This window comes from Papio anubis, chromosome 1 (genome assembly GCF_008728515.1).
Source record: "Papio anubis isolate 15944 chromosome 1, Panubis1.0, whole genome shotgun sequence".
In the NCBI taxonomy this organism is placed as follows: Eukaryota; Metazoa; Chordata; class Mammalia; order Primates; family Cercopithecidae; genus Papio; species Papio anubis.
This window is the reverse complement of record NC_044976.1, coordinates 23,300,770-23,325,273: the sequence shown is the minus strand read 5'-3', so window position 1 is coordinate 23,325,273 and position 24,504 is coordinate 23,300,770. Positions and strand designations below refer to the sequence as shown.

General features: G+C 53.4%; 1 protein-coding gene and 1 long non-coding RNA gene across 6 annotated transcripts in view; one reads left to right on the top strand and one right to left on the bottom strand.

Annotated features, from left to right (window-relative positions):
- Nucleotides 1-258: 258 nt before the first annotated feature.
- The window catches only part of RUNX3 (RUNX family transcription factor 3), a 65,345-nt gene continuing 41,099 nt past the window's right edge, over nucleotides 259-24,504 (top strand). For 2 of the 4 annotated variants that reach the window (XM_021937613.2, XM_021937621.2), the window contains exon 1: nucleotides 403-894. In XM_021937613.2, the coding sequence (XP_021793305.1) occupies nucleotides 837-894 (58 nt within the window). In that variant the 5' untranslated portion in view covers nucleotides 403-836. The other 2 variants (XM_009201920.4, XM_003891342.4) reach the window with 2 other exon arrangements.
- On the bottom strand, nucleotides 8,635-24,167 carry LOC108585612. 2 transcript variants are annotated; one of them, XR_004183315.1, is made up of 5 exons: nucleotides 23,954-24,167; nucleotides 22,741-23,343; nucleotides 12,910-12,964; nucleotides 9,881-10,025; nucleotides 8,635-9,603 (listed from the first exon to the last, which is right to left on the bottom strand). It is a non-coding gene; the product is annotated as an uncharacterized LOC108585612 (long non-coding RNA). The 2 variants fall into 2 exon arrangements; XR_002521661.2 differs by lacking the exon at nucleotides 23,954-24,167 and having other exon boundaries at nucleotides 22,741-23,809.

The following is a 24,504-nucleotide window of genomic DNA, read 5'->3' as shown; positions in this document are numbered from 1 at the left end:
CAACTGCTTTCAGTTCTGTTTCTTGGGCCGCGTGCTGAGGCCAGCTCCACAAATAAAAGCCATCACTTTTCTTTCTCTCTTTCTTTCTTTTTTTCTTTCTTTCTTTTTTTTTTTTCTTTTCCAAAAAGAGAGGCAGCCACAAGATCTTCTAAAAGGCCGTGACATCACAGCCCAGGTGACCGCGGCCCAGCCAATGAGCCCAGGCCGTGAGCAGGCTCCTCGCATCCTGTGAGCTGAGGTTGGGTTGACACTGGGAAGGCCTGGTCCCTCAACCACAGAACCACAAGGCCAGGCCCTCGCCGCCTCCAGGGCCCTGCGCGGGAGCTGGTTGGCTCCTGGTGCTCCCCACCCCCGGCCGCCCTCGTACCCACCGCAGCCTGGGCTCTGTCAAGGGTAAGCCTCATTCATTCATTCCCTGTGGCACTGGAGGGGCCTGCTCTGCTCTGTCAGCCTCGGAGCTCTTCCACCCTGGCTGCCGAAAGCCCCTTCCCGCCATCTAATGATACACTCTGCATTCGCTTCTGTTGAGAATTTGTGGCTAGACATTCCTGTGGGACCGGGAATCCAAATTCTTGGGTACAAACAGAAACTTACTTTCCTTGGGGATTTTTTTTCTCTCTCACTCACACACACTCTCGCGTTCTTTCCTTTTTTCTTTTTCGTAGCAGCAGGGGGGGAAAAGAGACAAAACAAAACAAAAAAACAACAAAAAGCAACACCCCCCCCTTTTTATTTTCAAAAGTAGCTGGGGGAAAAAAATAAAACAACAGCCAACCAAGCGAATCCCAACTCAACCCCCGAAGGGCTGAAAATTCTCGCCTTCTTCAGAGCGGGGCATGGCATCGAACAGCATCTTCGACTCCTTCCCGACCTACTCGCCGACCTTCATCCGCGGTGAGTAACGATTGCCCAGGGCCGTGGGTGGGGAGCTGTGGCCAGGCCCCGGACCACGTCCCTCCACCGACCGCCCTGGCTGCCCTCAAGCGCACTGCCTAAATCTGCTGGCCTGTGAAAGCCTGAGGTGGGAAGAGGGGTTGGTGGCCTCTGTGGTCTCTTGGCGTGGAACATCGCTGTGGCACTTTTATCCTCCGCTGGTGGAGACAGTAAGCGGGGGAGGCGATGGATACTCCAAGACCTCAAGACCTCAAAGTGCAGCCCTCAGAGGGGCCAAGGGGAACTCTCAGGGACCCTTGGCTTCCTGCTTCGCTAACGGGGCCCCTAGGCCTGCAGCCCCAGCCCCTGTCCTGCCTGGGACTCCCCACCTGGGCTCAGGAGGTCACTGCTGGCAGCTTCTGGGGAGAGCTGTGGGATCCAGGGGTCTTCCTTAAGACCACCGCCCACATTTTGCGTGTAACTCCTGGGGTATCAGAAACAAAGGGAGGAGAAGGAAGCCACAGGCTTTTGTAGAAAACTGCGCAGAGCTGGGTTGCACTGAAGCTGGACCCGCACGGGGCTGGGGGACAGAACTTGAGAAAGTTCGTGGATTTGGCCATGGAAGAGGAAAAAGTGTTTCTGGGCAGGTTTTGCCTTTTTTGGTGGCTGCGGGGACGCATAGTTCTGGATTGTGTCTCCCAGCAAGGACAGGGAGTCTGGGATCCCCAACCTGGAGCCTCTAATGGGGCTGGGACTAATGGGGAGACTTCTCCTGCCTCTGTCTCGCATTTAGGGCTGATGCACCCTGGCCTCAGACACCCCCTGCTGCCTTCCTCGTCCCCAGCAGGAGCCCAGAAGGGGCTGTGACACCTGAGACTGGGGATCAAGAGTCCCTGAGCTCAAGTCCCACGGCTCAGTGGCTTCCTTGCTGAGAGACCTTAGGAGGGGAGTTACTTAACCCCTCTGTGCCCCAAATAGAGTCCCCTCTGCTTGTAGAATTCTCATTGTCTGAGCCGAGGGTGGACTGTGTATAAGGGCAGTGCCTTCGGATGGTTCTTGCGGACCGGTTCGCCTCCAGAATAGAGGGGCTGCATGAGATTTAGAACTTCAGGGTTGGGGGCTGGTGCTGCCTTTCCTCAGCCGAGGCAGTCAGCAGAGAGGCAGAAGTGGGTCTGCTTGCCTGCCTGCCTGCCCTCCTGCCCATCGGCCTGCGCTGTCGCTGGTTGACCGAGTGATTCAGGGCTGGTGCCTGGGCGGCAGGCTCGGGGCAGGGACCCAGGCACGTTTGGGTGTTTGAGTCCGTAGGCTTCTGGGAAGGCTTGTCCGAGAGCGGGGCCTGTTCCTCTTCCCTGGTGAGGCTGAGAAAGGCTGTGCTGCTGCCGATGGGGACTGAGTCAGGGAGAGAAGGGGGCCTGCTGTGCCCTGAAGTGGGGGCACTCCCATCAAACCTAGCTTTGGCCAATGACAACAGGCAGCCCCGGGTCTGAGAGCCGAGAGCCGCGGCTGCTTCCTCAGAGTTGCTGCTATTATAACGTTGTTCCCTTTGTAGTCCTTGGAGCTAATTAAAGGCAGTTCTGTGGCAAGAAAATAAGAGTTTATAAAATCCATTTGCCGGGTCTTTGTAATCTGTATTTCTCCTTCCGTGCGCAAGATGGAGAAATGTAGGGTTTAAAACAAAGAAACCTTGGGAGACAGGGCTAGAGCCCCGGTCGGTCTGGGCTGGGTCCTGATCCTTGGAACCTGGGAGGTGGCTGGCCGTAGCACGAAGGGCACAAAGGGAGAGGTGGCTTTGGCCCAACATGTCATGTATGTGCCCAGAGACAGGAGGCCACCAGGCAGAATGGGCTGATCCTGGCCAGCAGCGGTACAGAAGGCACCTCGTAGGCTGGGGTCTGTGGGGAGGCTTGGAGTCTGGGGTCGGGGTTCAAGGGCCTTCCCTGTGCTTTCATGGAGACCTGTCTCCCCTCTTCAACCTTCTCTCTCCTGTCCAGTTCTGCTCACGACGTGCTCGCCGTGGGGGCCTGTCTCCCAAATCCCATCCCTGGAGGCTCACAGGGCTCCAGCTGCCAATTCCTTCCTCAAAGACACCCAGCCCCAGGGTCCTATCTGCAGGGCGCCAACCCCATGCTGCCCCTTCAGGGCCCCTAACTTGCTCTGGGCCACCGACCCTTGGCAGTCTCAGGGAACCTTCAGCTTCCTCCTCGGAGTTGCGTTTTTAAACGCATAAGACAAAATCCAAAGGATTACAAAGGAAAAGAAAGCGACAGAAATACCGTTGTCAAACTCAGAAAGCAAGCTGGTGACATAGTGAGTGACTCGCTCTGTGCCTCTTCAAGAACTCACTGAGTGACAAGACCCCGCAGTGGGCCATGCAGTTGTGATGAGCATGAGCAATATTTCAGGTCATCCCTGACAGCCCTGTGAGACCAGAGAGCACCTGTGATTTCCACTGGTGGAAAATCGCCGTGGAATACGACGCTAAATTTCAGCTAGAGGCCGGGAAAAGGAAAGACACCGTTATCTCTGGCCCAGCGTCACAGATCCCCTAAATTACATGCCAGACAAAAACTCCAGGTCCATCCGGGTCTCACGTTCTCAGAATCTTATCGGGCTGTCCTCTCGTCCATAGGCTTTTAACAGAAGGGGAAGGGTCTCCCTTCACCCCCCACTGCCTCCTCTTCCTCCTACCTGCACCCGCCAAATGCCATCCCACCTCAGTCCCCGAGCAAAGTGTGATGGAGCCAGCGGGTTTTCTGAGATCACCACCCCGAGAGAGTTTTAAACACCCAATTCCCAGTTCCTACCTCAGGCTGCAGAGGAGTCCCCATTCCCACCTCAGGCTGCGGAGGAGTCCCCGCTCCTACCTCAGACTGCGGAATCAGAATCTTTAGGGTTTGGGCCTGGGCAGGTGTGGTTTTGAAAATCCCCCAAAGCGATTCTGATGTGCCTCTCAGGCAGGCCTGGGGACTGCTGCCAGGGGAGCCCAGTCCCCCACCTGGCTCTGCCGCCCGTGTGCTGTGGGACTGCGTCTGAGCCACTTGGCATCTGTGGGTCCCTGTTCTCTCATCAGTCAAAGGGCACGAGTGAGTTGCATTTGGTGCCTCCTACGTGTCTCTGTCTCCCCCACCTGACAACCCAGGGTGGTCCCTAGAATTATCACCAAGCTCCTACTACCTCAATTGCCCCATAGGCCAATGGAAGATGACTTCCCTTTTGTCTTCACTGGCAAAAACAGGCTGAGAATGAAGCATCCCCTCCATGCCCCTGCCTTCAGGCACCTGTACTCAGCCAGTGCCACCGTCTGCACAGGGGCTTTCGAGGCAGCAAGGGAGAGTTCCAGACCCCTGAAGAGTCCGACTGCTTGTGCACGACATTCCCGCGACTCCCGCCAAGCCCTCTCCTCTCGGTTTCTCTGACTTAAAAGAGTAGGGGTATTCATTTTGTGCTAAGTGATACGAAACTTCCCTCAGTTCACTGTGGAGAGAAGGGGTGTGGGAGAAGGGTAGAGAGGCATTTGGTTCCCATCCTGCAGTAGAGACACGAGCAGGAGGTGAGAAGAAGGCAATGTTTACTCTCAAGGCTGGTGCATGGATGGTGGAATTCTAGAAGCTGGAATGGAAGGTGTGAGAGTGCACAGGGGCCCCCTGGGGTCTACTCCCAGGCAGGACAAGGGGGATTTATTTCCCCTGTGTGACAAATGGGGAAGCTGAGACCTAAGAGCTGTAATCCAGACACTCTGTGTGACTAGGGACAAGTCCCTTCCTCTGTCTGGGCCTCAGTTTCCCCATCTGACAATTATGGGCCAATGGCCCTGAGGACCCCTGAGTGCCCATGCACAGCTCCGTTGGGGGCCACACCTTCATTCTGAATCTGCCTCACGAGGCCCTCCTCTGCACCCCCTGGGGCACCCCCTCACACCAGGTCACCTTTGCTGAACCCTCACTCACAGCCCCACAGGCAAACGCTCACCCGGGACACTGGAGTTGGGCGCCCCTCCAGGGAGGGAAGCCGAGGAAATGGGCCCAAACTGCCACATGTAGGCTTTAAGGGGACTCAGGGGGCAAAGGTGTTCATCCGTTCAGTCAGTCATTTCCCGAAAACTTATTGCGGTGTAGACTATCAAGATTCCAGCTCGGGCTTCAGAGCCAGGCTCTCCAGATCCAAGTCCTGACTCTGCCCTCTGCTCTCTGCCGTCACCTGTGTGAGTGACTTTGCTTCTCTTTCTCTGGTTTCCTCATCTGTAGGGGTTACACCAACCTTGCAGAGCTACGGAGAGAATTAAAGGAGCGTGATGCCTGGCACAGAGTAGTTACTCAATAAGCGTTTTCCATTTGTTGAACACCATGAGCATGGCCTTGTACTGGGAGCTTGGGAGAGACTGGGTCAGGATCTCCATCCTAAGAGCTCACCATCAGGTGGAGAAAAAGATGGGTCAACAGAAAATTGCCCTGGGCCTGGAGCATGATAAAGGTTTTACTGGAGAAGAACCAGGGATGTGAGTTCAAAGAGGGGTACTAGCCCAGCCTTGTGGAAGACAGAACAAGTCCTCTGGAGGGGTGACTTGGAAACTGGGTCCCTAAGGGTGAAGAGGTAACAAAGACAGGGAAAGCATGTTCCAGGCAGAAGGAAGGTCCTGGGCAAAGGTGTGGACGCAGGAAAGAATGAGCTGGCTTGGGAGCCACGGGGAGGGCTGGGAGCATGGTGTGGTTCCCCCCAGCAGTGGTTGGAGTTGGCCGGCAGCTCCTCCCCTGAAGAGAAATGGAAAGTGGACTCTCGGGTATGAGGTGGGTCTGTGTGGAGGCAGGGGGTGGACAAAATGGCCGTGGGCAGGTCTGGCTGAGATGGTCTGACTCAGAGGTCACCGGACAGGGAGGAGGCTGCCCAGACCAGAGAGGTCAGTCACCGTATCCTTTCCGAAGGTCCAGGAAGTTCCAATAACAGGGGACTCTCTGTTTTAGCACTGAAAGCCCCACGTCCCAGGAAACCCCTTCATCTCAGGCAACCCTGGACAGCTGGTCACCCTGAGCACATGTGTCCATGGGGCCTCCCCCTCCCCGCCATCCCTGGGAGAGGAACGGACTGACCGCTAGCCCTTCCGTGCCCACTATGGCGCTTGCCTGGCGCCACGTCTACTAGGTCCCTTTGACGGCGGCTTCTGAGGCTGCCCTGCACACACCCGTCTCCTCAGACCACCCTGCCTGTCCAAAGCACCCCCCAGGCTGGAAAAGCATTCCTGGGAGCCCCCCACTGCCCACAGGGTCCAGGCAGGCATGAGCCGGCCCCACACAGCGGGACTGTGTGTCCAGGCCTTACCGCACCCACTCTGGCCGGCCGGAGGCCCCCGCAGCCCCACTGGTCATATAGAGGGCTCATTGACGCCTGGGCCTGGAGGTGGCCGCATCAAAGAGGAGGCTCCCTCGGTTACCTGGGGGGAGGAGGCCAGGCGACGGATAAGCAGAGCCTGAAAACCTGACCTTCCAGTGGGCTGTGAGAGGCAGGAGGCGAGTGGCGGCCTCTGACCCGAGCCTTGCCACTGAGCCAGTCTGGATTCCTCCATAGGTGGGGAAACTGAGGCCTGGGCTCTGGGTTCAGTGGAGCAGCCCCAACACCAGCTCTTATTGCCATCTCCTGGGGATGCCTCATCTGCAGACCCTTCCTCAAATCTGCCACCCAGAGTGTGTCCCCAACCCCTGTAGTTTGGGAATCTCACCCAGTCTTCCAGACTGAACCCAAATACGCCCTCTGCTAGGAGTCATTGCTGGGACACCTGCAGCCACTGGGGAGCCCTGTCCTCCTCTGAGCTTCAGTCCCTGGGCCAGCCCTGAGATTCAGCGAGTAATTCCCTACCTTGCCTGGTGGAAGAAAAGAGAAGGAAGGAAGGGAGGGAGGGAGGGAGGGAAGATTGCCTTTAGCCCTCAGTGGATCTACAGCCCAGGTCTTTGTCATCTGCCTTGAAATAGCACCTCCTGGAGCCCCTGGACACAGTGGGGATGGGAATCTTGGGCCTGGGGCTGGGAGTGGGACTCTGGTCTTGCCTTGAGAAGTCACAAGAACAAGGAATAGTGAATCAGTCCAAGAGCATGTCAGAGCCGGGAGGCAGAGAGTTCCCCTCCTCATTTCATAGATGAGAAAACTGAGGACTAAAGAGGCATGTGGTCTTGTAAAACGTCAAATTCAGCAGCAGAAAAACTGACTTTCCTTGCTTCTCCGGGGTCCAGTCATCTGCCTTGCATACAGTTTAGGAGTCAGAACAATCTAGGTTTAAACTGCACGGTAGCTGGGTGACCCAATGTGTTAATTCGCCTCTTAAGGTCACAGTTTCCTCCTCTGTAAAATGGGCTAGTAACACTGCCTTCAAAGGGTGGTTGGGAGGAGTGACTGTGGCCCTGCCCTGAGCCCCGCATGTGGCACCTGGTACACAGTGAGCACCGGCCTGGCACAGGCCGGCCTCCTGATCGGCTCAGGCCTCTCCACACCAGCGTGATCCCCTGCCACTCAACAGATGTTTCCACATCTCACCCTCCTGCTCTCTCTCCAGCACCAAGCCCTGGTTTTTTCAGGGCTAGAGAGGTCTGAGCAGGCACAAGACTAGAGGGACTGTCAGACCCCTTGTCAATGGCTCCCGGGATAAAGGAAGGCACTCTTCGGAGAGGAAGCAATGTCAAATGCAGCTATAAGCCTCAGCTGCAGCCAGGCTCTGCCACTTCCTTGCTGTGTGGCCTTGGGAGAGGTGCCTCACCTCTCTGTGTTTCGTTTTCTCACCTGTAAAATGGAGAAAACGAATAGCACCCACCTCAAGGCTTGTTGGGTAGGTTTAACGAGATAGCATATATCATGTGCACAGCACAGGGCCTGGCACAGACAAGCCCTCACAGCATGCCAGAAATTACTAATATTTAATGTTCCTCCTCCTCTGCAAAAAACCTTCTGTCTAACTCTAAGCAGGATGTGGAAGGTGAGAAACCCTGGCCTATCTTCTCAAGGCCCAGCTTCATGGCCGCCCCTTTGGGGAGCCTTCCCAGCCCTTCCCTTTCTCCCCTCCAGGCGCTGGGGGTGCTCTGCCACCGCTGCCCCTCACTCCTCACCCCACAGGGGTCCAAAGGGTGCTCTTGGGAGCAGGGGCAGGCTCACAGGTGACATTCAGCCCTTCTCACTAAATGGATAGAGGAAAGAAAGAATGAATGGATGGATGGATGGACGGACGGATAGATGGATGGACGAATGAATGGGCTAACAATTGGTCAGCCTGAGAGGTTTCCAGCTTCTCCCTCACTTCCCCCTTCGCTGTCTGGCTTCTTCTTTGAAACACGTGTTGGTGCGAGCCTAAGCACTCCGGTCCAATCGGTGCAGGCAGCGTGAAGGTTTAGGTTCCTCTTTGGGGTTTTCTTTCGAGTCTGGGAAAAGTGTGTTTGGCAAAAGGTTCAGACTTACGTGTGGGCGGAAAGGGCAGACGCGTATAACTTATGATTTGAAGGGTGACCAAAGTCGGCCCCCCTCCAAACATCCTTCAACGTGGGACATGGTGACTGAGATTCCACCAGCACACGCAGTCCCTGTGGGGTGGGGCTTTTGTAAATGTAGGTCCTTCCTGTCACGCACACCTGAGTGTCCACAGTCTGCCTGATTCCTTGGCCTTTGTTGAGAGGAGTTAAACGGCTGGAGCAGAGAAAGCAGAGGGCATCTGGGGGATGGAACACTTGGAGAGTGCAAAGGGAAAGGCAGACGGAGTGGAAGGGGGTGGGGAGGAAAGGAGGGGTCCATTTTGGTCATGCCCCTGTTCCCAAACCCAACTTGCCTGGGTGCCAGGGCTGAGGACCAGCACCTGTGGCTTGGCCTCCAGTGCTCCCTCCTCAAGCCTGAGCTTTGTCCCACTCCACCTCGGTGGGGAAAGCAGGGGCAGGAGGTGAGGCCTGCTGACATGCTTCCCCCAGCTCTTTGCACCCCTGTGTCTCGGGAAGAGGTGCTGGATCCAGGAGGGATGGAGAAAGGACCTCAAAGTCAGAAGTGATAAACAGCCCACGGAGAGAGCCTGGTGCCCCCACATCTCCCACAGAGCAGCTATATCCCTTCCCAGGGGGAGAGGAAGCCACCTCTGAGAGCAAGGCCACCTCAGAAAAAAAAAACTAGAGGGAAACACTGACATGTCGATAGTAGTTAATGCTGTATGGTGTGCCATTATGGCAGGCAACCTTTATTTTACATTCTTTTGATGACTGTGTATTTTCCAAACTTTTAATACTTATAAATCTAAGGGAAAACAATTTTTGTTTTCAAAGAAAGAAAGAGGAACAGGCAGCCCCACCCTCCCAGGAACGGGCAAGCTGAGGCCCCCGTCAGCCTGAGCTCCAGCCTGGGAACGGCCTGCTCCCACCCAGGCGAGGCCCTGCTGGCCGCCCTGCTCTCCGTTCTTCTTCCCAAATCACTGTGTCTGTCGCCTGCCTCCTTGGCTCTGCCTGTCGGGCTGTGGAGCAGGGTCCACCCTGGGCTGCAGAGAGCCATGCATACAGTAGGTGTTCAGGAAATGCTTGTGACCTGAGGTGTGGTCCCAATCTGCAGACAGTTTCCCTGGAGAGGTGGGCCTAGGTCCCCAGCAGACTTAGGATGTGAGGTTGGCGAATTGGTTGTTGCTGATTCATTCAATGAACATTTATTGAGCATCTGCTGCATGCGAGCACTGTTCTGGGCACTGGGGATGCAGAAGTGAACACCATGGACAAAGACGCCTTCTCCCTGGGGGCCGACATTCCAGTGATGCGTGGAGAGAGACTGCCTCAGGAACCATCCTCCCCACAGTGTTTTTCAGTGTCGCAGCTTTCCATTTATAGGTGGGGAAGCTGACACTCAGAGAGGAAGCAGCCCTTGCCTGAACTTCCACAGCCAGGGAGTTGCAGACGCTGTTCTAAGCTCCAGGGCCTCGAGATTGAGCCAGACCTTAGCCCACCCAGCCCTACTAAGGTAGGCTCTCTCTTCTGGCCACCCACACCCCTCTGGCTTAGGTCCTTCCTACCTGTGTAGAATCTTGGCCTCCTGGGACTTCTATAAATGCTCCAGATTCCCCCATTACATCCTCATCACAGCTCCGTGTGCTGGGCGTCACCACCTCCATTGTGGAAATGAAAACAGACTCAGGCAGATGGTGGGACTTGCTGCAACTGATGTTTAAGAAGAGGAAAGAGGACCTTGAGTCATCCTGTGGTCTGTCTGACATCAAACCAGCCCATCAAACTCTCCCCTCTGCCTGGAAGGTGTCTTCTCTTCCTTGGCCTGAGGGCACCACCTCTGTGGAGCCCTCCCTGATACCTCTAGGTGAAGTGATTCATATCCTCCTCTACGCAACCACAGCATCTTCAGGCCCTTCTCAGATACTTCCTGAAGGCTTCCTAGAAAGGGTGGAATCTGAGATGGGTCTAGAAAGGGCAGATCTGGGAAGGAAGGAACCTTGCTGGTACAAGCAGAGTGAGCAGCATGGGCAAAGGAAGAAGGACCACACAAAAGGATTACATGGAGATGGAAGGATTATGGGTCCTGTGGAGGGCTTGAGGGAGAGGAGACTGGTGAGGAAGGTGGGCCAGGCCTGGGGTTGGTCATGGCTTCAGGACAAGGGGGTCCGGGACTGAACTGAGCTGGGCCGTGATGTGGGGCAAAGCATCCCATGATGCACAGGGCGGTTCTCTGAAATAGGCCAGTGTAGACAAGGCCTTGAGGGTAGGTACGTGTGTGAACAGAGACCACAGGGGCCTCCCGCACCCGCTCACAAGCCCTATTTTTGTCAGTCTCTAGACACACATCTGAGCAGCCGAAATGCACTTGCTCTCAGGCACGTAGAGGGCTCCGTGGATGGCCACGTCCGTGGTCGGACGAGGACAAGGGCGAAGGCTCAGAGCAGTCGAAGGGAAACCTGTGCTGGGGAGAATCCCAGGGCTAGTGACGTTGGCATGATTTTCAGGGCACGGTGCAAAATGAAAATACAGGATCCCTTGTTCAAAAATCAGTGAGAATTTCAGGACAGCAACCACAGAACATGAAACCGAGCGTGAGGCCCTTCTAAGCAAGGGACCGTGTGCAACTGCACAGGCCTGAAAATAAACCTCTGTCTGCCTTTCCTTCCTTCCTTGGCCTTGTGTGGGCTTCCATTCTTCACGAGTCCACAGTTTTAAAATAATAATAATAAGTGGAGCCTTGGGTGAGAGCATAACTTGAAGATTTTAGAACCAGTAAGAACATTAGGGAAAACATGAATCCAACCAACGTCCCCACCCTGTCTGCATTTTATGTTGTAGAACACCTGAAGGATCTAAGAAATTTAAAAATAAACTCGGTAATCTCAACACCCAGAAAAAACCGCTATCATTCGGTGTATTTCCTTCCAGTCTATTTTTACCCCATGTCTTGTTTTTGCCTCTGTGGGTCTCTCTCCTCCATGTGTGAGGCCACGCAGGTATGTCTGAGAACTTCAACAAGAATATCAATAGGTTGGGCATGGCGGCTCCCGCCTGTAATCCCAACACTTTGGGAGGCTGAGGCAGGAGGATTGCTTGAGCTCAAGAGGTGAAGGCTGCAGTGAACTATGATCGTACCACTGCACTCTAGCCTGGGTGACAGAGCGAGACCTAGTCTCAAAAAAAAGAAAACAAAAAAACCAAAAAAACCCACATTAACAACATTAACAGTCATTAGAGGTTGAACATCCCTTACCCAAGATGGTTTGGACCAGAAGCATTCGAATTTAGGATTTCTGATTTTGTCGGATTTGGGAATAGTTGCATTATACTTCAATCCAAAATCCAAAATTCTCCGATGAGTATTTCTTTTGAGTGCCATGTTGGCCCTAAAAAAGTTTTGGATTTTGGAGCATTTCAGATTTCAGATTTTTGAATTAGGGGTAATCAACCTGTATAGGTGTTAGGATATGTCTAGGAAGAAACTAGAACAGCACCGTCCCATAGGATTTTCTGTGATGATGGTAATGTCCCCTGTCTGTGCTGCCCAACACAGTAGCCTCCCGCGGCAGGTGAATACTGACTACTTGAAATGTGGCTACTGTAACTGAGGAACTGAACTTTTTATCTGATTTCATTTTAATTATTTTCATTCAAATAGCATTTAAATATTTTCATTTAAAAGCTAATGGCTACTTTGTAGGGCTCTACAGATCTGTGGGGTTTTTTTTTTCATTTTTCAACCCAAAATGTTTGAAAAGTTTTATACATAATAAGCATGTACTGCTTTAGTAATCAAAAGAAAGGTACTAAAAATTTTAAGTTTTTAAAGCATTTGATGCTACCGGAAAAAAAAAGTACTTTAGATTTTTCAAAGCCTATGATGGGGGAAGATTGATCCTGTTAGAATAAGATCTATTTTTACTTTTCCAATCAACGTACAGAAGAGCAAATGTGGGGTTTAGAATCAGAAGCTGTGGGTTTGTCTACCGGATCTGCCACTTACTGGCTGTGTGGCCACTTAACCTTTGTGAACCTCAATTTCCTCATCTGTATGATGGGGATATTGATGCTAGTGACCTCTCCAGGCCGCTGTGGGGACTGAATCAGACAAGGAAGGTGAGAACAGGAGGAACGGCCTAGCGATGGTGCGCATGACTGGGGATGATTTCAGTAGGGGTGGAACGGCTCATCCCTGCGAGGGGGTGTTCCTCATGGCTCTGACTCCCCTCGCCATTTCCTAGAAACCAGGAAATGAGGGTGGCTTCTCCCAACGTGTGTTCAGACATTATCAGGTGGTGAGCAGAAATAATGGAGCTCTGTGGTCAAACAAGGTTGGGATTGGTTGTTTCAAACAATGTTCGAAGGTGTTTTGCTGCAGGACTTGTCAGAGCCTTTGATATGCTAATGGCTACCTTGTTGGGCCATGGAGATCTAAAAGAGTGTATGCTCAACTGTTTATTGAGTTATCTCTTGGGCTGAGATGATGCATCTGGAAGGGGCTGGTGTGTGCAAAGTCCACTGTGGGAAAAGCTGCTCTAGAGAGAGCTGTTGAATCCACCATGGGCTACAAGCACTGTGGGGGCGGGGAAATTACCTTTTCAAGGACCTAGGAAATTGTATCGAAACTTCAAAGGAAAATTTGCTGGATCCTAAATGCAAAAGAGAAAAGTACAACATTGAAATGAATAAATTCGTAATTGACTGTCTAGAAAATATAAATCATGACTCAACTCTTAAATAGTTCCATTAGCGGTAAACATTTACATAGCTCTTAACTCTATGCCAGCCACTGTCTAAGTGCTTTACATTTCTCTGTTCATTTTGTTTTTATATGTATTTGAGACAGGGTCTGACCCTGTCATCCAGGCTGGAGCGCGGTGGCATAATCTTGGCTCACTAAAGTCTCTGCCTCCCAGGCTCAAGTGATATACCTTAGCTCATTTAATCCTCACACCCCTGTAAGACAAAAGTTCTTATGAGGCCCATTTTATAGATGAGAAAACTGAAGCCCAGAGAGATTAAGGCATCTGCTCAGATCCCCCACACCCAGGCAGCCTGCATCCGGAGCCTGTGTGACTCGCCAAAGCACAGTAGCCATGAATTAATGGACGTTTCCTCAGGTCAAGGAACATCCTTGGTCTTCTCTCAGCCCCTTTCTGGTAAGAGCTGGTGGTGCCCCCATGAGCTTGGTTCCCACGTCCTCCACCCACACCTAGAGAGGCTGGAGCGACTCAAGGGGTGAAGGGAAGCCAGGCAGAACCAGTTCCACCACTTTCTTACTGGGTGAGTCATTGCCTCCTCTGGGCTTCAGTTTCCTCATCTGAGAAATGGACCAGTAATCGTTTGTGGAACAGAGAGGGGAGACTCATAGAACTCAGTGCATGGCCCATGCAGAAGGTACCTGAGGTGTGGTGGTCCTCTCCTCGCTCAGTGCATAGTTAGAGAAACTGAGGCACAGAGAGAGAGGGACAGGGCCAAAGCTGAGCTCAGAGAGCACCCTAGGGAGCCAGGCCAGAACCCCATGCAGGGAAAGGGTTTCTTTCTCTCTCTGTCTCAGCAGGCGCCCATGCTGCCTTTTTTTTTTTTTTTTTTTTTTGACAGAGTCTCGCTCTGTTGCCAGACTGGAGTGCAGTGGCACGATCTTGGCTTATAGCAACCTCTGACTCCCTGGTTCAAGCGATTCTCCTGCCTCAGCCTCCCGAGTAGCTGGGATTACAGGCACGCGCCACCATGCCCACCAATTTTTGTATTTTTAGTAGAGACGGGGTTTCACCATGTTATCCAGGAGGGTCTCGATCTCCCGGTCTCATGATCCGCCCGCCTCCGCCTCCCAAAGTGATGGGATTACAAGCGTGAGCCACCGCACCCGGCCTATGCTGCCCTTCTTACGGCAGCACATCAAGCACTTTGGCGGGGACCTCTGGGTTCCTCTCCCTTAGGCTCCTCAGCTCTCCTGGGGCCCTTCCACCTACTGCAGGTCTGCCTGATCCAGGCTCATGCCCAGGCCTACTGCCCAGGCATGGTGCAGATGTGCCCTGGCATTCCCTTGTCAGGTGCCCTCTTCTGAGCGAGGGGCAGGCACACAGGCATGGCCCTGTTCATGCCCCTCTGTGCTTGTCCAGGTACCCCAGATACTCCAAGCAGAGGGAGGTACTCCACATCTCTCTACTCCAAGAACAGAGATCCACCCCATGCCCAGCCACCTATGAGACTGCTATGTTCCAGGGCTACCTGCCCACCCCCTGCATTTGAATTTAATGCTCAGCAGTTGCCATATTGAAATGCTGGATCATTTCCGCTCTGAATTAGTGTGTTGTAAGTGAAGTCTGATGGGCTAATGCGGCATGCCTGGGGACTTGGAGCCCGGGTCCAGTCTGCCTCTTGCTGCCTCCAGGGATGGGTCCTCAGCAGCCCGATACCCTGCACTGCCGCCCTCCACTGAGGCAGGCGTGGGGAGGAGAGGGGCATGGAATCTGCACACCAAGTTTTGGGGTGGCCCCTGAGCATCTGTGAGGGTCTGCCCTCTCCGTACAAGTCTCCCCAGGTCCAAGGATGTGTGACATTGAATAGCAAATAAAAAACACCATCGTGGGTTGAGAGTCCACAGAAGAAAGGAAAAACTTTTTTTCCTGCATTTTGAAAAGGGGTCCTGTATTTTCTTTTTGCACTGGGTCCTATAAAGTAGGTAAATGGCCCTGCCTGAGGATTGGGGAGACATGCAGGGCCCCCAGAAATACAGTGAAGGCACGGGGCGAGCTCAGATGAGGCCTGCCCTGTTGAGTTTCTGCAAGTGAGAAGAGGGAGCAACAGCTCCTGGGGTCTCCTGGGGTTCCAGGGCCCAGGCAAAAAGAGGAGGCTGCAGTGTGAGGACTCCAGGACATGGAAGCCCCGCCCACAGGTACCCTGAGCTCAGCTATGCGGACCCCTCCTGGGGAGACCCCATGCGCTGAGCTGAGGTCCACCCTTCTGCCAAGCAGGGTGCCAAGGGCCAAGGCCAAAACCCCACTCCAGAGAGTCCTGGCCCAGAGTGGCAGGCCGGAGGGGGCAGGCGGGCTCCCAATGGCCTCCCTGGCCCTGGCCGCGTGGATGATAGGCCGGGTGAGGTGGGCTCCTGGCCTCGGCTTTCACACATGTCATGGGGAATGAAAAACTCACAGAGGTCACTGCAGAGTGCAGGAGGCCGGGTCCCAGTTCAGTCAGTGATGAGGGCCAGTGGGGGTCGGTGACAACTTGGACTAGAAATCAAGCTGTGGTCAAGGTTGGGACTCAGCTTGTGGCCGTTTGGGGAGTCAGGTTGGGGCCTCTCTCTGTCTCGTTCACATCCGCCAAGTCCTCAGTGGGGGTGCTGGGTCGGGTCTGAGTCACAGGAGGTACTCAGTAAACGCTCCTGGAGGAATGAATAACTGGGGGTCCGCTCAGAGAGGGCATGGCTGGAGTGCAGCCCCGGGCGCTGGGGACGATCTGCGTTTTCCATTTAGCCAGACTTGGATTCAAATCTTGACTCTGCTGCTTACACCCTGAGGGGGATATTTAACCTCCTTTTTGCTGTTTCTTCATCCGCACAATGGGGAGAATGACAGTACCTCCCTCTCAGGTTTTTAGAGAATTCACTAAGACAAACCTGAAGTGCTCAGCTCCACAGCTGCCCATGGGAAATGCCCGAGTATGTGGGAATGAATGTGATCGTATCGAGAAGACCTGCAGACCCCCATCCCCTCAAAGACACTCACAGTGTTCACTGTGGTTATAAGACTGCAGGCTTTAACATTTTTTAAATGTGTTTTCTGTATTTTCCAAGATTTTTCATTGTGCTCATATTATTTGTATCACAGGGGCAAGCGGCAGGGGGCAGGGTGGGGGGCTCAATTAATGTGATTAATTGACAATATTGTTTAAATAGACAATAATAAGAGGAGGCCAGGCAGAGTTGGTTCCCCCCAAGCATTCACTGGGGTCCCAGCTTCCCAGAGGCCCTGACAGCATTTGGGCCTTGTGGCCTCCCCACATGTACCCTTGTCCTGGATATGCCCCTCTCCCACATGCATGCCTGCCCTGCATTAACCCCCACAATGCACCCATGCCATGCACTAACCCTTCTCTCCATGCACCTCTGTCTTGCAAGCACCCCCACATGCACCCCTGTTCTGCATATGGCCCTCCCCCACATGCACCCCGTACTGCTCATGGCCCTCCCCCACGTGCACCCCGTACTGCTCATGGCCCTCCCCCACATGCACCCCTGTACTGCTCATGGCCCTCCCCCACATGCACCCCTGTCCTGCATGTACCCCTCCCCTGCATGTGCCCACCTTCAGGTCAGACCAGCACCAGCTGAGGGTTTCCGGTAAGACCTGCGGGTGTGCTGGGGCCTCTGTCACAGGCAGTCCCAGCTCAGCAACCAAAGTCTGGCCCTGCCACCATGTCAGGCCTCCCGCCCTGTGTGCCCACCCCCACCATGTGCGTGTGAACACACAGCACCCTCACACAAGCATACACACATTTCACAGGCCGCACCTGCTGCAACAGACACAGACTTTTCAGGAACTCCTTCTGGGGGGACCAAGGGCCACCTGGTGGCGTGGTCGAAGGGAGGCTGCAGCGGGAGGCTGCTTAACCCCTACCCACGCTGCTCTTCCCATCTCTGGCCAGGAAATCCTTCTTCTTCCTGGGGGTCCCCAGACACCTGTCATGAGCTCCTGTCCACTGGGTTGATGCTTCCGGAGTGCTGAGGCCTCCAGGAATCCAGGACTGATATGACAGAGTCAGGGCCCCAGCTCAGAAGGAGGTTTCCCAGCTGGGAGAAGCCCCAGTGATGTCTGGAGGGTCCCATTTATCTGACAGATGGGGAAACTGAGCCTGGGAGAGGGTGGGGCCTCCCCAGATCACCCCAGGAAGAAAGGTAGAAGCGGCAGAGGCAGCCTCACCCGGTGGAAGCACACAGCAGAAAGGGCAGAGGAAGCCAGTCGTGGTCAAACTTCTCTGGGCCCTGGGTCCCTCGCCTGTCAGGCAGGGGCCACTCAGGCCATGCCAGCGCTGGCTGTGATCTGCGGGGAGCTCCAGAAGTACTCAGGGAGCTCCAGGTGAAGCCCACACAGCTCTGTGGGTTGTGGGGAAAGGAGGATGCAAACAGGGAGCATCCCCAGGGGCCTAGGTTAACCCCCTGCAATCATTTCTGTCCTCTTCTTCCTGTGGGGTTAGTTAAAAAATAGCCACCCATCTGCTGGGGTGGGGTGGGCCAGCCTCCATCTGGGGCTGTCAGGTCCCTCCCAGCTCAGCCTTGGGCAAAGACCTGCCCACTCCAACCCCTCAAAGACCAGGCTTGGCTGCCTGTGGTGAGCTGGTCCATCTGGCAGGGTTCTCTCTCCCTTTGACTCAGCACTGAGTATCTGCACCCACTGTGCTCAGAGCCGCCACAGGCCTAGGAGGCCGTCTCTGAATCCCTGCTCTCCCATTTCACAGATGGAGAGGGTGAGCGGCAGAGGCCTCCCAGGGCACATATGGAGTCAAAACAGGGACAGGACCTGGCTGCCCAGCTTTTAGGCCAAAGTTTGTCCTTGCTTCTGGGTAGTGTTGGGACTGTGCCCCATTGGGTAGCAAGCAGCCGGTGTACTGGGGCAGCGCCTTTGCACCCCCAGGTGACAAGGCCTAGGGCCCACAGCTCTCTGGAGCACCCTCAGTGTTCTGACCTGTAAGATGGGAGACAGCCATCCCTAGCTTCAGGGTTACCGTGAAGACACACAGAGACGCAGAGGGTCTGGCACGTGGTGAGCTCCGTGGGTTAATCATTGACAAGTCTGATGTCTACACAGGCCTGAGGTCCAGAGCACCCTCAGACCACAGTGACCTCTGTGGCTGTTTTGGTTGGAACTAAGCATCTGGGCCTTAGACCTTAGACCATAACGTGGAGAAATAGCTGAGTAAATGGGTGTTTGCAGCATTGGATGGAATCAGTGAGGCCTTGGGCGTAGATAGGGCTTTTCTCTGGAGGAGGTGGAATATTGCCCCCTGGCTTTCTGCCGAGCTGAGAAGTCCAGGCGGCCGGTGGGAGTGGGGCTGGAGAGCAGCTGTGGGGAGGATATGGGGCGGTGTCCGGAGCCTCTCAGTGTCTATACTGGGCTCAGCAACCCCTGTCCCAGAATCTGTCCTAAGGAAGGAACCAGGGATGCAGCCAAGACATTCACGCAGGGTGTTCCCTGACAGAAATCCGGAAACCCCTAAACAGCCCATCACAAGGGAATTATGGCGGTCCATGAGTGGGGGGGGATGGCCTTTCCACACCCTGGCCCCCCCAGGCCTGTCCAGCAGCCACTTGTCCCCTGCCATCAGGGAGGCTTTAAGAAAACAGGAGAACACACATACACACATGTTGGGGGATTTCAAAAGCAGGTTTAAAGGACCCCATACTGTATGTTCCCAACACTCTAAAAGAAAGGAAGGAGCGAAGGGAGGGAGGGCGGAGAAGAGAAGCAGCAGTTAAATCTATACATACAGTAAGAAGAGCAGAAGGCAGAACACCCAGTGGGAACCATTGTTCTGGGTGGCAGGATTCTGGATGGTTTTAATTTTCTTCTTCATAATTTTATTATTTTCCAATTTTTCTTTAATGAATGTGTATTATTTTTATAATCAGAAAAAAATGTGTTTTGTTTTAAGGAATGGGGGGGTTCAAGATTGTTCTTCCCCTTTTATAGACTCTGAAACTGAGGCCCAGAGTGGAAACAAATAGCATTGGTTCATTCACTCAGCCATTCATTCACTCACTCATTCGTTCATTCATTCATTCATTCTCAAATGCTTCTGGGAACCCCCCTAAACCCAGACTCAGTTTGAAGCCCCATGCCAAAGAGCTGAAAGGGGCCCATCTCCGTTCTCAGGGAGGTCACAGTCAGGCAATGTAAAGGACACAACAGCAAGTCCTTACAATGCATTCAGACAAGGGGTCATGGTGGGGAGGGGAAAGAGAGGGGGCCAAGTCCTCCTGGGAGTTTTAGAGATGGTCTCACAAAGAGGGAGAAGTAGGACGGGGCTTTGATGCACGAGGAGCAGTTGGGCAGTCAGAGAATGGGGAAGCACATACCCTGAAAAGGAACCGGGGGCTGTTAGACAGAGAGGATCCACGGTGTTCAGGGGAATGGGTGGGGAGATAACATTAGAACATTCAATGAGCCAAGTTTGCCAAAGGCCTGGAATTGCCTGGCTCTGCTGCTCGATGGTTATGTGACTTTGAACAAGTTACTAAGCCTCCTGGGCCTCGGTTTCCTCATCTGGAAAATGGGTTAACCACCTCATTGGGTTATTGCAAGAACCGAGTGAGTTAATAAATGTAAAGCACTCAGCCCGGGTCTGGCATATTGAAGCAGCTATGAAACTGCTTTTACTATTTGCTATGATTTACATTTTACCCTGTAGGCATTCTGGGAGCCAAAGAGGGTTTTTAAGCTAGAAGTTAGTATGAATTCATTTGCTTATCTATTTCACTCATTCAATAGACATTTATTGAGATCCTAATACGTACCCAGGAATGGTTTTATGTGCTGGGGATGAATTTGTCAGATAAAATACAAGACTCCTAAATTTCAGATAAACAACAAATAATTGCAACATTTGGGGCAACTTTATACTAAAAAGGTGTTCATTATTTATCTGAAATTCAATTTAACTGGCTGTTTTATATTTCCATTTGTTAAATCTGACAACTCTATCTGCAAATGTAACACCAAGCAAGCAAAAAATCTCTGCCCTCCTGCAGCTGACCTTCTGTGAGAGAAAAGAGACAATTCATAAGTCAAGCTATTGTGTATCAGGCGCTAATAAATGTGCTGAGGAACTGTCAATCAAGGAAGGGAGAGACATTCGTTTCCTATGCCTGCCGTCATAAATTAACCCACTTTTAGTGTCTAAAAAAAAAAAACCCACGCATTTATAATCTTACAGTTCCAGGGATCAGAAATTCTCTGAGTCTCCCTTGGCCAAGATCAAGGTCAGGGCAGGCTGTGTTCCTTGCTGGAGGCTCTGGTGGAAAATTCGTTTCCTTGTCTTGTCCAGCTCCTAAAGGCTGCCTGCTTTCCATGGCTCATAGCCCCTCCCTCCACCTTCAAAGCCCACAGCTTTGGGCCACGTTTTTCCCATGCCACCATCTCTCCGGTTCCCTAATCAGTTTCCACGCCCCATCTCCCTCTGACTCTCCTTTTCTGCCTCCCTATTCCATGTGTGAGATCACATGGGGCCCACCTGGGGAATCCAGGATAATCTCCCATCTTAAAGTTTTTATCCTTCATCATATCTGCAAAGTCCCTTTTGCCATATAAGGTAACATAGCCGCAGGTTTGGGAATTAGAATGTGGACATCTCTGGGGCCATTATTCCATCTACCACAGAAGACCAGAGAAGGCCTCTTGGAGGAGGCAGCAGGGACCTGAATGAAGTGGGGAGCTGAGCCAGGCAGACAGAATGGGAAGGGCTTTCCAGGTAAAGGGCAGCATAGGCAAAGGCCCTGCGGTGGAGTATCATGGGCATATTTGAGGCAGAGTGGCTGGAGCAGGGTGAGGGAGGGGCAGAGTGGAAGGAGATGAGGTCAGAGAGGTGGAGGGTGGCAGGTCATGTAGAATCCCATCAAGGCTGGCTGGAAGGGGAGAATCCTCTCCCTCCTGCTCCTCAACTGCCCCTAAGCTCTGCCCCGCAAGTACCACCCTGTCCTGCTAAGCTGACACGCATTCCACGAGTACTCACGTTTTAATAAGAAACTATGTAAAGCCCCAAGGGCTAAGTCGCTAATGTTTAGGGCCAGCGATGGACAGTAAAGAAGATATTTTATGGCAGGGAGAGGCACAGTCTCACCTCCCACAACACCAGGGAATTGGTGATCTTCCCTAACATCAAAGGCCAAACTCCTCTTAGAAGAGTTTGCAAGATGAGAAGGAAGAGGCTTTCCCTGCAACATGAGGGATTCAGGTTAGATGTTTAAAAGAACTTCCTGTGTGCTAGCAGAAAACTGTCAGGGTTGGTAGCATCTGGGAGCCTAGCTCCTAGCTGAGGACCCTGCCCTCAGGAGCCTGACATTCAGGGACCAGCAGAGGTCCCACGATGACCTGAGGGAAGAATGAGTCCTGATCTTGGACTCCCCTGGGCCCCAGCGCATCACATCCCCTCTCCAGACCTGTTTTTCCGACACAAGGGGATTGGCCTCAAAGATCTTCGAGGGCCCTCCCAGCACTGGCCAGCTGTTCCAGGGTTCTTATTTCCTAAGACAAAAACCTGGTAGCTGTGTGTTTGACGGGCTACTTAACCTTGCCGAGCCTCAGTTTCCCCATCTGTAAGTGGGGATGATCATAGAATCCCCGTCTTAGCACGGAGCGAGGATGAAAGAGTTAAGCTGTGTGAGTTCTCAGAACCGTGCCTGGCACAGTGAGCCCTCCATCACTGGGAGCTACTGCGATGAAGATTCTAACATCCTCAGGGTCTCGGAGCCTCAAGTCCATGACCCTGTCTCCAGGAGCCTCACATTTGCTGGCTGTGGGATTCAGAGTCTCCAGACACCCCCCTCCACCCCACTGCCAGCATGCTCCCAAAGCCCTGGTCTCCCCCACGTGCTGGGTGGCATGCCTGCCCCACAACCACATGAAAAGCCATTCCCCCAGGGTGTCCCCACACCTGGGAAAACCGGCAGTCTGCCCGGCGCTGGCCCCGCCTGGTGGCTGGAACACCGGGCAAGATCAATGACGCCCGGCTCGGCTCCCAGTGCTGCCACCTTGTTCCAATCAGGGCTGGGCGCCTTCCGCTCCGGACCCCCGCCCAGTCCTGAGCCGCTGTCCCCTCCTAGACCCTACCCAGCTGCCCACGTTTCCAGCCCTGTGACCTCTCAGGAGCGGTGCCCACAGACTGGCTCCACAGTGGCTGCAGCCTGCCTGGACTTGGGTGGTTAAATAACATGCCGGGCAATGGGCAGGCTCCGAGGAGCACCAGGCTGGGAGGCGGGAGCCGGGGTCAGGTCCTGGCATTAGGATACCACTTGATGCTGCCCCCCCACTCTAGCCTCAGTTTCCTCAACTGCATGTCAGGCTACTTAGACTCACCCCATCTGGCTCTCAGGGCTGTCGTGGGGGGAGCAATAGAGAGAAAGGGCAGTAAGAGTTTTAGGAACTGGGGATACTGGAAGTGCAGAGGAGTGGGAAGAAGGCAGGTGGGTAAAGCCAGTTCCACTGTACAGTGGGCTCTCTTACCAGCCCCCTTCTCCCTTCCTGGGTCCCTCGCAACCCCCTGGTCTCAGCTTGGATGTCACCTGCTCCAACAGACCTTCCCTGACCACCCTGTCTAAAGTACTGGCACCGAGCCCCTCTCCCCCCATCCACCCAGTCACCCTCTATGACTTTACCCCCATCTGTTTCCTTGAGTGTCCCAAGACACTATCAAATATTGGCGTGCTTACTTATTTGCCTCCTTGTCTGTCTTCTGTCTGACCTGCTGGAATCAAAGCCCCAAGAAGCTCCATGGCTTTCTTGTCCATTGCTTGTATCCCCAGCACCTAAAATAGCCCCTGGAACATAGTAGGTGCCTGATAAGTGTGTGTTGACTGCTTGAATCTAGTGCCAACTCTTTTTCCTCTGTCTGTTTCTTACTTCTCTTTTTCCTTCCCATCTCATCTCTCCCCTTATCTAAGTTCAGAGCTGCTAAGGGCAGGACTGGGAACCATTTCCCCGGGGGACACGGATGGGGGCAGGTGCAAGCCCAGGCCTCCGCAAGCTAAAAGGGCCTTCAGATCATCCAGCCACCCTGGATTTCACTAAGGCTCAGAGGTGAGGCAGCGAGAGGGACCCCGACCCCAGGTCTGAGGACATTCAGTGGGCTTCTGGAAGCCCACTCATGTGATAAATGTCACATTCCTGCCAGTAGAAACTTACGCCAACAGCAAATGACAGAGTGCTCGGTGTCTGAGCCTGTCACCTGGACTTGCCAGGCAGGGAGTCCAAAGCCTGCTCTAGCTCTGTTTGGCTGTACCCACAGCCTCAGCACCTCCCCAGCAGCCACGACCCTGTAAGGAGGCAGGGACTCAGCTCATCACAGGGGGCTGGCATCACTCTGGGAGCAGATCTCCTAGGCAGCATCCTCCAGCCCCAGCCAACCACCCTGCTGGCCTTTGGTCCCTTGGGATCAGCTGTGGACCCTGGAGCCACCATTCTGTGTTTTGTTTCCATGAAGTCTGAGCTCCCCACACAGCCAGGCCAGGAAACACAATCTGGGATCAGCCTGCTCAGGTTCAAGGCCCAGCTCTGATACTCACCTGGAGTATGAACTTGAACACGTTCCTGACCTTGCTATGCCTCAGTTTTCCTACTGTTACAATGGGGGTGATGATAAATGTACCTAATACAAAAGTGGCTCTGGGGATTCAACAGCGTGTGTCAGTGTACATAACATTAGTTACTATAATCGAGGGGCCTGGCCCCTGGGGTGAGGTTGCTGCACAACTTTGGCGTTGACAGAGCTGGTTCGTATCCCAGCTCTGCCGCTTCCTATGTAGGTGCAAGGGACTTCCTTGCCTGTAAAGTGGGCCCACTGACACATACCTGGAGGGCGACTGGCGGCCATGAGGAGTGCTCGGGGAGCGTGCTCAGCAGGGGCTGTTACCTAGAAGTGCTTACCTAGGTGGGAGCTGCCATGATGAGGACAGCTGCACGGGCCTGTAGAGATTCAGCTGAGAGTGTGATGGCACACAGGACCCTCCGGATGAAACAGTGATTTGGCTGAGAATAAACACAGCCCAGCTTTGCTACTTCATGAATAATTGTACAACATTATGCACAGTTGAGCATACTGTCCGTTTTTTTCAGGGGTTTGGGCAGGGGGACTTTTTCTATTTTTTATCTTTTGCTGTCCTTTAAAAATATTTTTAAACATGTAAAATACACGTACAGAAGAATGTATAAAATATAAGTATTGTTTAAAGAAGAGTAACACAGCAGACATCTGTCTACCTACCACCTGGCTTTAAAAAACAAAGCACTAATGAGACCTTAGGGCTCCCACCAGTGTCCCCTCCCTGACTGCATCCCTCTCCCTACTCATCATGGATGGCAAGGGGTGGGGACCACTCTCCTGATTTTTTTTTTTTTTTTTTTTTGGTAGATACAGAGTCTCACTTTGTTGCCCAGGCTGCTCTCGAACTCCAGGCCTCAAGTGATCCTCCCACCTC